This window comes from Podarcis filfolensis (genome assembly GCF_964270895.1).
Source record: "Podarcis filfolensis genome assembly, chromosome: 2".
In the NCBI taxonomy this organism is placed as follows: Eukaryota; Metazoa; Chordata; class Lepidosauria; order Squamata; family Lacertidae; genus Podarcis; species Podarcis filfolensis.
The window spans coordinates 74,688,174-74,703,400 of record NC_139605.1 but is presented as its reverse complement, the minus strand read 5'-3'; the positions used below and the strand labels follow the sequence as shown (position 1 = coordinate 74,703,400).

General features: G+C 43.7%; 1 protein-coding gene across 1 annotated transcript in view; it reads right to left on the bottom strand.

The window, feature by feature from the left end:
* PPARGC1B (PPARG coactivator 1 beta) overlaps positions 1-15,227 on the bottom strand; it is a 116,778-nt gene that overhangs the window by 30,225 nt on the left and 71,326 nt on the right. Inside the window, exon 2 of the mRNA XM_083596882.1 lies at positions 946-1,119. Within this exon, the coding sequence (XP_083453008.1) occupies positions 946-1,119 (174 nt within the window). The remainder of the gene's footprint in view (positions 1-945; positions 1,120-15,227) is intronic.

Genomic DNA, 15,227 nt, shown 5'->3' with positions numbered 1-15,227 from the left:
CACATTTACTTTGTGGTCCTACACATTTCTACTCTGCCTGAATTAAATTTTGCATAAGGTGGCTTCATATGTTCCTGGCTGCACTTTGCACAGGAAGCCAAAGGAAGAAGCCGCAAATCCCAACTGTAGCCCAAAACAACTGCTCTTGCAGGTAGCAGGCCATATATTAGTACTTTAGATCTGAACTGTTCAGACATGCATCCCTAGATGTTGCTGGGCTACAAATCCCATTATCCCCAGCCAGTTTATCCAATGGTCACAAATGATGGGAGATGTGGTCCAACAATATTTGGGGACCCAAGGATGAAGAAGGCCACCTTAGAATAACAAGAGATCACCCTTCACCTTTCCTTGGACAAATGAAGGCCAGAATTATATGTGTTCTTCCTTCACAGAATCATGAAGGAAACAAACTGATGTTGTGGTGGGGCTTGGCTAGTGAGTCACTGCTACTTATTGGGAGGGGCACAGTGGTGGTGAGCTGCAAAAACACCAGTGGAGTTCAATTTGAAACTCCTCCCAGTGCATTTGCATGGTATTGCCCTTCCTTGTCCTTCCCTCTCCAAGTAAGCAGCAGCGACTCACCTGCCAAGAGGTCAGGTAAGGGCCTCCATCCCACCACACTGTCTGCTGCTGACTAGAAATGTTTTGTCAGAAGACCTGTAAACAGAAAACTACATTCTTCCCTCCTACCTATGGATCATTCCAGCACAATCCACATGTGCTACATGGATTCCTTCACTGTTCTCCTCCTCATGAAGAATAATGGCCATAGAATACACTTATTCCCTCTAGAAATGTGTTTCTTCTGTGCAGTGGGCTCCCAGAACCAACATATTGCCAATGACAGTATTATAGTTGGGGGAAGATACATGCACAGTTGGGAAGTTGTGACCCAGAGTAAATTTCCCACAGTGACACAGAGAATCCCACGGCGAAGTGTACCTGAAAAAGCTCGGAGTCATCTGTACTGTACTGGCTGGACTCTGTTTCAGAGTGCTCGCAACACCACTGCAGCTCATTGAAGCAACTGGCTGAGTCAAAGTCACCGGCATCCAACTGGGACAAATCTATCTCTGGGAAATCAGAGTAGAGGTGTTCCTCACCAGACACTTCATACTGTGGATGTAAAAGAGAAAAGGATGGTGAGCTTGGCTGGCTTGCCAATCCTCGGGAAAACCAAATGAGGTCAAATATAATCACACATGCCTTCACAAGGTGTAGATCAGATCACTGGTGTCTTTAAGGGGTGTCCAAATGGTACACAATAATAAGCCACACTAACGTGGAGCTAAGAAACCAAAGTCCAAACCTTCCTAAAACAAAGAGGATTTAAAACCACTTGAAGGCAGGCTGCCACCTGTAGAAAGCCTTCAAGCTCCAAAAGGGCAACAGTTCCACATTTGTTTATTTACCGAGGTATTTTTAGCCTGTTCTTCAAAAGAATTCCTTTTACAACAAAACAAAATTTTATAAAATAACCACAGTGAAACTAAAAAAAGCAAATTAAAGATGGCAGATAAATGACTCTTATTCTGACCTGACCTGGTATTACTGATGAAAGGGGACACAGAAATGTTTTAAATAAATACATAAAATGACTGGGAAAATACAACTGAGAGCAGTGTGTAGTAAGAGTTGTGCCTCTAAAGCAAGCATGTACTGGACATGAATGCTGTAAAATGAGGCATTTCCTGCCCCTCCTCCAATGTATTAAAACTAAAAATCCCGAGATTATTTCTCTTTTCCGCATTATTACCTGCTGGTGAATTATAATTATGTCTTACTGGCTTGTCTGCAAGATCAGAATTTAGGTCTATTCTTCTCATTCCCCTTCTTAAATTAGAAGTGACAACTTGTACCTGATTGTGATTATTATTATTTTTGCCGACTTTGAATATGTGCATCAATGCCATTCAAAAGAAACTGAAGGATAAAGCAAAACAGAGCACTTTCTCCACGCTCAACATCTAGTATTTCCATTTGGGAATGATGCTGCAACCTTGGCCAGCTTTCGCAAGAAATGCTTGGGTTTTGTATTTCTAGTATCAACATGATAATATCCTATTATGCAGATTCTAAGATTAACATTTCTGTGCTCTTGGAAATATCATTCCCACTACCTTCTAGTGTGCGAGAGGCCAAGCCCCCTGGAGGACAGCCCAGATGCTTTGTTTCCCCATGGCAAAAAAGGAGGAGGAGGTTACTGGTGGGTGACTGACAATATGCATCTTTCAAGTCTGTCTCTGTTCAAAGGAACAGGAAAACACCCACCCACCTACCAGCAGATCACTCAGAGTAAATGGCTGCATTTCGAGGGACAATGTTTCAAAATGAATAATGCCCGTTTCCTGTATAATTACAAAGATGTGCTTGTGGTGGTTTTTTTGTTTTGTTTTTCAAGTTCAGAGGAAGCAGACGTTTTCAACTTTTCTTGGGACAGTTCCCTTGCTCATGGATCATCACCATGATCCATTGCTAGCCTTCCACGTCCATCTCGGTTGGAGGCGGTTGGAGGATGGATGGCGGCTAATGGATTGAGGTTGAATCCTGACAAGACAGAAGTAGTGTTTTTGGGGACAGCGGGCGGGCTGGTGTGGAGGGCTCCCTGGTCCTGAATGGGGTAACTGTGCCCCTGAAGGACCAGGTGCGCAGCCTGGGAGTCATTTTGGACTCACAGCTGTCCATGGAGGCGCAGGTCAATTCTGTATCCAGGGCAGCTGTCTACCAGCTCCACCTGGTATGCAGGCTGAGACCCTACCTGCCCGTGGACTGTCTCACCAGAGTGGTGCATGCTCTAGTTATCTCCTGCTTGGACTACTGCAATGAGCTCTACATGGGGCTACCTTTGAAGGTGACCCGGAAGCTACAACTAATCCAGAATGCAGCAGTTAGACTGGTGACTGGGGGCGGCCGCTGAGACCACATAACACCGGTCTTGAAAGACCTACATTGGCTCCCAGTACGTTTCTGAGCACAATTCAAAGTGTTGGTGTTGACCTTTAAAGCCCTAAACGGCCTTGGCCCAGTATACCTGAAGGAGCGTCTCCACCCCCATCGTTCTGCCCGGACGCTGAGGTCCAGTGCTGAGGGCCCTCTGGCGATTCCCTCATTGCGAGAAGCAAAGCTACAGGGAACCAGGCAGAGGGCCTTCTCGGTAGTGGTGCCCGCCCTGTGGAACGCCCTCCCATCAGATGTCAAGGAGATAAACAACTACCTGACATTCAGAAGACATCTTAAAGCAGCCCTGTTCAGGGAAGTTTTTAATGTATAACATATTAGTGTATTTTTGGTCTTTGTGGAAGCCACCCAGAGTGGCTGGGGAAACCCAGCCAGATGGGCAGGGTACAAATAATAAATTATTATTATTATTATTATTATTATTATTATTATTATTATTATTACTATTATCTCAAGGTGGTGTACAAATTATACTAAAAACAGCTAAGGAGAGTTATAAAAATAGCAGAAGACCAGTTCAACCACTGGTGATCTCCTCAGGCAAGACAGACAGTCAGACAGACACAGACACACATAGACGCCCCCGTACACCACCAGAGCAGCTGCATGGCTTCTTAAGGGACACTTAAGCTACTCCAGCCTTTAGTGACGTAATGCGGACATCCAGGGCTTATACTAGTGCCCTGATAGCCAGCAATTAGGAAGGAAAGGAAGAGGCTTATAGGGTACACCAGACAGTCACGAATCAGGTGAGGCTCTGCAACAGAGGCCTGTGTGCATCTGAAGGTGGCACTTTTGGCCTGCTGGGCATTCTGGGTCCTGACCACCCCTAACCTCCCCTTTCTTTCTCAGGCCTTCCAGCCCAAGCTCCATTCATCAGCTAAACTTAGCTCCGCCACGCTCTTGGCAGTGGCAAGCAGGCCTTGGAGCTTCAATATTTCCTCATACCCGTGGCAATCTCTCCTTATAGAAACAAGTTTCTCCAGACACCAATTCAATAACAGCTCTAACAATCCATTGTATTCTTCCCCTGCTCCTCAAACCCAGCCAAAACGAGAGTATAATAGAGCAGAATCAATGGCTGGCGCATGTAAGGCAATCTAAGCTCTAAGAACTGAGCTAAAAATATCCAGTCAATCACACAGAGCAGCTGAGACCCGGCCCCATTTCCACCACATTCTCAAGGCATACGCAATTGCATTAAACTCCCAACACGGTCGGCGAAAGCGAGTGACCGAGAAGGACACAGTAATGCTGCACTGCACCATTACTGCTAAGCCTACCAAAGGTCACAGATATGCTGGGGGATGCGGCTTTCGAAGGTCCATGATGCACGAAGGCGGGGGAGGGGTAGGACTGTGATACAGAAGACAAGGCCTGCTCAGATTAGGGATGGATGAGGGAGAAAGTAGGCTCTGTCTGGGCTGAAAGGTGAACCTCCCTACTTTGCACTTCCCCAAAGCAGTACACAAGACAGAAGCACAGTTATCCTCGAAAATCTGCACTCTCCGAATTTTCCAGTGCAGTTCTGCAGCCAAGTAACATGTACAAAAATGTATATATTAGTAGAACTAACATGGGTGGTGATGGCAGGTGTGTGTGGGGGGGGGGGAATCCATTGTACTAGGAAAATTCCTTTGCAAAAAAACTGTCTCTTAGGCAAAACCACTTACAAAAATGTGTCTACTAGGAGAAATTTGCACAGAAATACTGGTGAATCTTCACGAAACCTTTTTAAAAATCATCATCACAAACTGATGTACAAATGTGGGGAACAAAACATAAGATTGGAAAAATGAGAAACCTGAAATTGACATATGGGCCCATCCCTAGCTCAAGCAAAGGTTTCTGCAAAATTGTGCCATCGGGCATCGGGCACTACTGACATCTATACCATGCTCAGTGTAGGGAAGAAAATCTGATGTGTAAGAATTTTGCCAACGTTATGACTCCATGGTTACTTCCAATTTGTTTCAGTGACATGTGATTTTATTGCTCATATTTGAATGCTGCTCTTCCTCCAAGACATTCAGGCCAGCATACATGGCACTATCATCTCTTGCAATCTTCAAGTCAACCTTGTGAGGAATGTTAAAACTGAGTAACACTCTCATGGCTGAGCGGAGATTTGAATCCACAGTTCCTCAGTTCACCAACTAGACTCCATTAGCTGAATTGGACAGAGTTGAACACCAAGATTTCCTGCTTCTCCACAAATGCTTTTTATCTAGCAAAGTACAGCACCGATTGGGAAATTTTTGATCCCAACTTTGCTGGCATCAGTGCGTTTACAGTGTTCACTGAATTCAGCGAGTAGGGTCAGCACTCAGTCCTGCCTTTCTGAGCCAACAAACCCATTCCAGGCAAGCCACCATGGAGCTGGTAGATGATAAAAGCCTTTGTCCTCGTAATGACCAATACTAGCATTCCAAACAACCACCAGATAAATGAAAATTCATGAAGCCCTTTTATGTGAAGACCTGCTGATCTTTGGGAGCTTCCTAACAATGGAGAGAGCAAATATATTTGTTTTGCATTTAGCTCTCAACTCACAAGATCAACTGAGCATTTGAGAAGCCGTAATGAGAGAATAACATCCAAGGCACTGCTTTGAAGTTTTCCAAATAGTCTCTCTAGGACTTAACAATCAATTTTCACAAGAAGTTACAGAAATGAAAGAGACAGCGTCTCCCCCTCTCCACCCCCTTCGTTCTGTCTTTATTAACTGGATAATCTCAGATTATAGGGCTTGTTTCCCGCAGGAATGGGACGTTATGTCTTCTCTGCGTTTTCCAATTTAATTTAGGACATAGTCTCCACTAACAGTAAATGGTGGGTTCTCCTGCACCTTCTGTATGAACACTAGGTGAAAGAAAGGGCAAATGGACCTCAGGTAACGAAGCAAAGGCTGTAGGGAAGGGTCAGTCTTGGGGCAAGGAAGAGGCCTGGAGACTGGCAGAAAGAGAAAATCGCAATGGAAGAAGGTTGCAAGCTGACCTCCGCCCAACCTGTCCAGGGCAGGGCAAGCTTCTATCAAGCCACATGGAAAAATGAGTGGGTAGGGACTTTTCACATTATGGAGACACACATTATTGCCAACTAACATCTGCATAAAAAGCTACTGCTAAAAGCACTTCAGTGACCATTTGAAAAGTTGGCTACTGGAGGGGTGTGTGGGGAAGCCGGTGGATCCGGAGACTTTTTCTAATCTGCTACCTTTTCACACACTTCCCTTACTGCATTGTGCATGCTATGCACACTTTAGCACTGTTATTTTCTGAAGGAAGTGGGGTTTAGAATCTGCGCAGCCGTTAAAAATTATTGCCTTTAACCCATCTTGGATTGAGATGGAATTGCTATCATATTGTTTCAATTTACAGTCTAACACAATGTGCTCATGACGAAACTCTCATATAAACCCCAAGGGATTTGCAGGAGATGCATGCTAATAGATCAGTATCTTGTAGCTTTATTCCGAACCCTTTGTTGCTCTCCCTTGCTCCATTTGTCCACAATCCCCTAGTACAAATTGGGTTACCCACCTATTTCCTATTGGGGACCTCTCACCCAGGAACAATACCACCATGGTCCCATTTTGGCTATGAGAAACTGTTCAGTAATTTGCCTGGCTTAATGGTTAATCCAGCCCCCAGTTAGATTCCGATTTCCATCAATATATCTGATCGTCCAGGCCCCCAGCAAATGTATGTTTTCATCAAATGCTGTGTTTTTCCTCAAATCTTTCTCAGGGAGTAGAGGTAGACATATTTATTTTTAGAAAAACTTTGAATATGCATTTGCAATTCATAGACGAACTTCTGCAAAACACTCAGATTCCTCAGTTGTCTTTGATATGTCACTAGGGAAGAGATCCCAGCTCTGCAATCATAAGGTGCAGCTGACGCTAGCACTTGGGATGTCTTTTGATAATCTCTACAGACGTGACACCTCCCCACTGCCAACAGAATTGGGTATAAATAAACTCCTGCAATCCAATGCCTCTTTGGGCTGCCTACATGGCATGCTGAGTTCAGCAGCAAGATTCAGATGGTCCCCTGGCAATGCCATGTTGTTCAAGTCCAACTCAAGGGTCACCTGGGAGACAAGCAATAGGGCAGCATACTCCTCAGTGCACGTATGAATCCATCCCAAATCTTCCAAACAACTGTCTGACTGATTGACTCTGGAGGAAAGATTAATGTTTCAGTTATGAGTGGATAAGTGACATAAATCATCACAGGAAACAGCCACCTAAATCTGTTAATATCACAATAGCTCTCTTGAGAACCAGACCCCACTTTAACCATGTCCTGTGATACACAACCCACTTTTCTATATTGTTGTTGTTCCTACTGCTACTACTGTATACATCTGTTCACCTCCTTGTTTTTCTCTTCTATTTGCCATTTTCTCTCAACTTCTCTGTCCTTCCCTCTTTCCTTTTAATATAATTTGAACATCGGGGGGGGGGGAGAGGGGATAAAATTAAATGGGGTTGGCACCACTGATGGGACCACTTGAGGTAAAGGCAAGGCCTACTTGAGAGTCCTCTTCCCCAGTGGGCTGAACTACATGCTAGTTGGGGATGATAAGAGCAGAATGCTAGCAATGCCTTGAGGTCCTCAGTTTCTGCATCCCTAGCCTAGACCTTCAGAGTTAAATAAAGGGATTATCTCCAAGCTAGTGAGTGCCATTCAGCTGGGGCGGCATAGCCAAGAACTGGACTGGTTAGTTCTGTCAATGAGGTATGTTTCAGTTGCTGGAAGGATATCTAAATACCAGTTTCCTTCCTCCATTGCTTTGGAAACAAGAAGAAATACACATCTTTGGCTGCATGCCTTGGAAGAAGAAGAACTGAAGCACTTAACAGAAGGCAGAACATCTGATGATATTTCCGAGTCTTCTTTCCACCCACAGTGGTGGGCAGGTGGATGGTACAGGGCTCCTCTTTGATAGGCCCAGCACTTACGAGTGGGTAATGGATCTTGGCTGTTGCAGTGTTCTCCTTTTCTGCATTTCCTTTTTGTGCTTGTGAAAGAAGTGAACTTTGTTCTAATTTTACCCAGGAGATTGTAAGGGAAGCAGCCATTGGACCTTGGAAGGCAGCCAGCAAAATGGCTGGGAATTCTGAACCATCTTTCATTCCAGACACCTCATTCAAGTGCGGTGGAGCAGAGCAAAACATAAAAACTAGCCCAGGAGCTCTGTGGAATAAGCCCATTCCCTGCCCGCTTTTAATCTACCAGGGGAGCCTAACTGGTCCAACAGTGAGCCCTCATGTTACTTTGATTTAGAAATAGGATTAATATTATTAATTGCTCACCCTTTACTCTAATGTCCCAATTAAAACACAATGTTTAAAAACAATTCAAAACAACTTAGAATCACAAGAATAAGGTAGGCCCTAAGAATATACATTTCAGGAAACCCAGAAAATGGGGAAGTGCCATGGGTAAGTAGCAGAGTCATCGCTTTCCCTGTTTGATTCCCCTTATCTCCATTTAAAAGGATCTCAAGTAGGTGTGCTAGAAAAACCTCTGAATCTTTGGAGAGTTCCTGCCAGTAACAGTAAACAATTCTGGTCTAGATGGACCAATGATCTAACTTGTCGGGAGCTTCATGTTTTCATCCTTACAGGGACAGCAAATGGAAAAGTGTGCCCCGGCAGGCTGCCCTGGAGCTCTGCCAAGAAGATGGCCTCTGAGTTTCTAAGAGAGGAGTGGGATTTCACGTACTATTATGGGGATACATGGTGCTCCTGAAAGATGTTGTTTTGAAAGCAGAAAGGTTGGATTTGCCCTTGCCAGATGCATGATGGAAGCATTTTGGGTCTCAAACTGTGATTTGTTAATTAGGTCACACAGACACCTAGATTTGCAGAACTGTCAGGCAATCCATCTTGGAGGCGCCTATTTCCACATCGCCCCCGAGTCTTCTTTTAAAAATGTGAATTTCCTGTAAATGTACAAACCGGCAAAGAGACATTGCAATCCTTGATGAAAACAAAACCAAAAGAGAGCAGCCAACAGATAGATTTTTGTGTGGTGCAAATCCACAGTCGACAGACAGACAATGACTGGCTGGATGCAGCACTGAAACCACTATTTTATTCTATTATTATTTTTAAAGTATTGACACGAGTTCCCTGCCATAGGAAATCCGTAATCTAAACAGAAAGTCCAGAATGAACCGCCAGGCTGTCGGGAAGGCCTCCTTCTTGGGAGCTTTTTCTTTTTTGATGTCTTCATTACAAACCGATGGGTGACACCTTATTAACAGATGTAGGATGGCAATTAGGAGCCCTGGGATAAGATCTGAAAAACAGGAGCTTGCCCAACACGATGAGTCTTGCATGTGCGACATAAAGAGCTGTGATGATACTTGCTCTAAATTGGTCACTCACAACTCGCACAGAGTTACCTTCAAAGGATAACTAACACAGTGTGCTAAGGCACTGGCATCCAGGCCTCCACAATGATAGACGGACAGCTAGATAATTGCAGAAGCGGAATTTTAGCCTGTCCTTCTCTCTCATCAGCTTGGGAGAGAAGACCAAATTCTGAGCCAGGACAGCATTCAAGCACATGGGTGAAAGACATCCAGTCATCTGGCACCAGCAATAGAACTGTCTCCTTGAACTCTACTCTGGTTTGGTTAAGAGTCTTAAGAACAGTTAGATGATTGCCATACATCCTAGACAACTGGTCTAAGAGACACAAGTCCGGGGGCTCAGATGGTATTGAGTGTCTTGATATTTAGGCAGCTGTTGAAGACTTTTTTTAAAATTTAAGAAGACTTTCCCTGAAGGGTGACCCAGTCATTTTCTGGAAGATGAAGTGTACAAATGTGTAAATCGATTGGTTGCTTTTAATTTATCAAATTTATAAACCTTTGTATTTTGTCTTATTTTACACCGCTTCAGTATCTTTTGGTTGTGAAACAAGTTATACAGCTGCAAATAAAATAAAACCATAATGCATCTGTTGCTGGGCTGTATTGTTGATGGGGTTCAAGTATTCAAATGCTTGCCATATAGATGATATAGATATAGATAGATGATATAGATATAGATATATAATATCCCATAGCATACAAAAACAGGATAGGAAGAGTTTATCCTACTTTTTGCTCTGCTCTCTTGCAGGCTTGCTTTGTTTCTGTAGGAAAGCAATGGGTTGCTCCAAGGAGATCATTCCATCTCCAACAGAATTTTTGCTTGCCAGATGAAACAGGTGGGCGGGAAGTACCACAGTGCTAGCGAGACTTTTTGCACTGGCTTCTACTAGCGCAACAACTTTGTTGAATCCACTCTATTATCCTCTGGCCCTTTCAGAACATGCATCTCAGGAATGCATGCATTTGGTAAATGGAAACGAGAAACTGAGAAGTGCTATTATCATTATTTCATTTGATGTGCCACACGGAGAGCATCTCTAGGTGGCCTACAGTAAAGTTTTAAAACATACAGAATGGTTAAAAGCAGTCATCAACATGGAATGAATCAATACACAAAACATAAAACAAACTCACTAAAAACTTATCAGCATTTGCTTTCTTTTCTGAATTAAGTTTGCGCTGGCGCATTTGACTGTATGGCCATTCCAGACCTTTTTCTCAAGATCCAGCTCTACTACTCAAGATCCTGGGACAATCTACGCCCTTCCCTCCTGCTTTAAAGCAGACCTTATTCAGCCAGAAGGCTGGTGCTGCCAAGAGGTCCAGAGGCTGAATGGAGTCAGACTGAAGAAGCTAAATCATTGCAGCCTTCTCTGAACAACACCCCTGAGCCACGTGCTGAGATGACAGACCCCAAGTGGGATGTTTGCAGTTTCCTTCTCCATAAACTTCAACGTGAGGCACAGCCTGAGTTGGCAAGTCTGCTGAGGGGGGAAACAGAAGATTCCGCCAACTGGTAGCAAAAGTGCCATTTCACAAAACCTGCAAGCAGTGCCTGCCGAAATCTAAAGGAGCCAGAGGAGTAGTGCTTGCTAAATGAGTTTGTTTTTCTACCGTAGTAGTAACTAGCTTTCTCTTTTGATGGGCTTCTATAATGTGTTTTCCCTTCCTGGCTTGCGTTGGATGGGGTGGGAAGACTAAAGTGACATAAGCCCCAGATCTCATTTCTCACAGATCTTTTTTTTTAAAAAAAATAATATTTATTAAAAGTTTAAAGATTACAGAAAGAAGAAAAAAAGAGAAAGATTAAACAAAACAAATCAATACATTACAATGCATAAAAAACAAAAAACAATACATCAAAACAAAAACAATTAAAAACACATCCAATATTTCCATATCTTTGTCTTTCATTTACTTGTTTCATCGACCTCCTCATACCTCCCTTTTTTGTATTCTAGTTATTAATTATTTCAGCAAATCCTTTCCATCTTTCTCTGTTTTCTGTCATATAATTATCTTAATTTATTTTAACCTTATCTTACCATTAATACCATAAAACTTATTTGTACTTAAGTCCTTATAACATTTCTACTAAAGCCATGTAATTTCATTCCAACATTTTTCTAACACTCATTAATTTTACAATGTTTCTATAAATAAATTTTAAACTTTTTTCCAATCTTCTTCCACCGTCTCTTCTCCCTGGTCTCGGATTCTGCCAGTCCTTTCTATCAATTCCATATGGTCCATCAACCTGGTGATCTTCTGTCCGAGGCTGTTAACTCTTTTCCATGTCCCTTCTGCAGATCTTCTTCATATTTATACATACACTTTACTTTATCTTCTGCTGATCTTATTCTGAATTTCCTTCCTTTGGCGCTGAGGAGTAGATCTCGGGGAAGCTCCAACCTAACAATGTCTTTATTCCTTCTCGACAGGTCAGCCCATTCTCCATAGTCAAAACTAAAGTCCAAAAGATATTTCAGGACATGTTTCAAAATCCCTCCAAAACTGAAGACCCCCACAACTCCAATCTCCTCCTGACCCAAATCCAGGTCCCAAAAGCCAGAACATCCCTGCATAAGGGGATCTGTCCAACTTTCCTTCTCCAATCCAAGCGGGACTCTAATCCTCAAAATCTGACTTTCGCTAAATTCAGTCATAGAAGGCAACAACTTATATTCATCAAATTGCCTCTGTAAGGCTGGGGCTCTCTCCACTTGTATTACTTGAGGTTCAACAACAACTTTCTCCCTCGCCTTCTCCACAACTTGCCACGTCAAAGTAGATTCCTGAATCGATTCCTGAGTAGTTTCTGTATAGATGCTCACTTTTTGTCCCAAATCAGTCACTTTTTGTCCCATATTATCAATTTTAATAGTCATCACATCCGTCTTCTTATGAAGCTGTTCCAATGAAGCACTTATCTTGCAAAATGCAATCACTAAGGCTTCTTCTGTCGACATTCTTACCAGTCCAAGGTCAATCCCTGATTCTCACGGTCTTTTATCTTTTGTCTCTGCAGCTGGAAAATTCCCCAGCTCCACTCCTGTAACAGTTTCAAAGGCTCCCTCTAGAGGAAACAATTTCTATTTGTATCAGTCCTTTTAAACGCAGATCCAGCAACAAAATTAGTTTCAATTTTCAGTTACTTTTGCTCCTTTTTAAGTGCAGAAGGAAACAATGGAAACAGTATATTTCTCTTGTTTAACTATCTGTCAACATACATTTTATTCACAGTCAATGAACTTTCCCAAAACGTCAATCTTACTGGCAGCCCGTTTCCAGGTTCGAAACGGTGGTAATTTATCTTTCTTCACTCTCTCTCCTGCAGGCTTAGGCAGTCTAAAATTCCCCCCCTCTTCTCCTGCTTCCAAGGGGGGTTTAACGATTTTAGCCGATGGAGATTTTATTCTTTACAGAAGACTTTCCAAGACTTTAGCTTGCAGCCTCTTTGCTTCAGTCTATTTACAAAAGGGGGAGGCGGACTTCCTGTTTAGAACCTCCCTGTTTCGGTGCCAAATTAAGACGTTTAAAAATCCAATTTTCCGTTCTACTCACGGGTAATTGTTTCAAGATCAAATTGTCCACAGGAAAAAGTCAGCGCTCTCCGGCAACAGCAGTGCGGCTTCACTCCGTGAAAAAAGCAGTCAATTCAAAGCACTGTGCCACTCACCCCACGTCGCTCCGGATCCCCGCGAGTAGGGGAGGCGCAAAAGGCGCCAGCCGAATCCCATGTTCACAGGCTTCTCCCGCCTGTGATTTTTATGGGTCCCCGCCTTCGCCGTGGCGGCCAGACCCTAATTTCCACGCAGCGAATTCCTCCCGATCAGAGGAATTCCGCCATTGTCCGGAGGCGCCAACCCGGAAGTCCTCATTTCTCACAGATCTACTAGGGTAAAGTGTATCAGTAAAATGGTCCTGGTGAATATCCAAGGAGAAACATAGGCACGCTTCTATGAACGCCAATGAACTGACATCTATGGTTAAAAGAAAGCCGAAACAGCAGGCTTTGGGAAATAACCCTGAAGGAGAAGCATTGCTAGACAGTGTTGACAGGACTAGACTGGATGGGCCACTGGCCTGACTCCATATGCTGCGGTTTCTTATAGGAACTTCTTTTTCACTCTCACACTGCTATGTTGGAGATGGCGGAGCGAATTTTTATCAGGATTGCAGCTGGGATGTGCAGCTGGGGTTAAATGTCCCCAGCGAGTGCAGCCCAGTACATGGGATCTGCCCTGCATGCAGAAGGCCCAGGTCCAACCTCTGGTGTCTTCAGGGGGACGTGGTAAAAACTGCCTGACACCCTGGAGAGCCACTCCAGTCAGGACAGACACGACTGGACAAGATGAGCCAATGGTCGGACTCAGCATAAGGCAGTTTTCTATGTTTCTACCTGTGTGATAGGAGCCCAATGAAAACCTGCACCCCCTCATCTGTGCCCAAACACAACCATGGCTATAGTGGTTCAGTCGGTGGAGCATGAGACTCTTAATCTCAGGGTCGTGGGTTCAAGCCCCATGTTTGGTAAAAAAAAAAATCTGCATTGCCTTGTGGTCCCTTCCAGTTCTACAATTCTGTGATTCTGTTATTCTAACTATGCTATTAAAGGAACATTCCTTTTGGTCCTGAGAAGCCAATCGGCTAGAAGCTCTATTGGCTGAGGATGAAGCTTCACTGCCCTTTTTCAACATTGCCACAATTGATGACAAGCAAAACTTCGGTGGGGAGAGGAGCAAATTGTCCAGAAAAGTTACAATTGCAGATTAACTTCGTAAAAATATGAGGCATTATGAAATTATTTTGTTTGCACAATGTATCCAAGTCAGATAGTTTTTCTTGATGCAGTATGAACTTAGGAGTTAGAGCTAACTGGGTTGCTGTTGTTTTTAGCACAGAGCTGAATACATTAAAATGGGTACAAATTACACTTGCAAAAAATTCTTATTTTTCATATAAACACACACACTTAAGTATGAAGAATGATTCCCATTGGTATAAATTGGGTTTGCTTTTCCAACATCGCAGACAAACCACACTAAATGGTACTGAATGCAAATCTGATGGTCCTTATCACAGGATAGGTGGATTGCCAGAAACACAAAGTGCAAGCAAGTGCCCTGTGTGGATCTCAAAAAGAAGACTGTGCTGATGGGGGTGGGGGGAGGAGTAAGCTCAGTTTGCAGTTGTGCAAAAAATGGCCCTTAGTTATTAAAGCATCTTAAAAGGATGACTAACTTTTCCCCCTTCCCCCTCCCTTTTTTTTTAGCAGTGCAGCAGAAAATACAGCATAAGACATCACATGCTGGTTTGCGAAGCGGTAAGCTTCTACCTAACAGCTGCTGCAGCAACAGCTAAAAATGCCGCCGGATGGACAGGCTGCAGCGGCTTCTCAATAACCTAATCCCGTTTTAAGCCTGGAAGGCCAGATTTATGTTGTCATTTGCATAAACGCCGGCGGGACGCTTTGCAAGGGCCTTGTCATTCAAGCGCCTTCTTCCCGTGCTCTCCGTTTGCGAAGGTGGAGTCACGACGGTTCCACTTGGGAGTCTAAGGGGGCAATGGCCCCAGAAGGAGCATCTGCAACAAAACGACCAGCTAGGCTCCTCACAAAAGAAGCTGTGGCTTCTGCCAGTGACTCATTCAGTTTGATTCAGAGCCTCCCACTCATGAGTAAGTCCCTACGCATGGCATTAAGAGATAAATATAACTTCAGCACCAGCATCCAAATTAGCGCGTAGCATTTAGGTAGATGGGTCGCAAAGCAGCACAAGGTGAGATAATTTACAAACAGGCTTCGGCAAGGAAGATAGCAGCATTTCTAATGCAGGGAAGAACTTCAGACATTGGTGACAGAAGGCAAC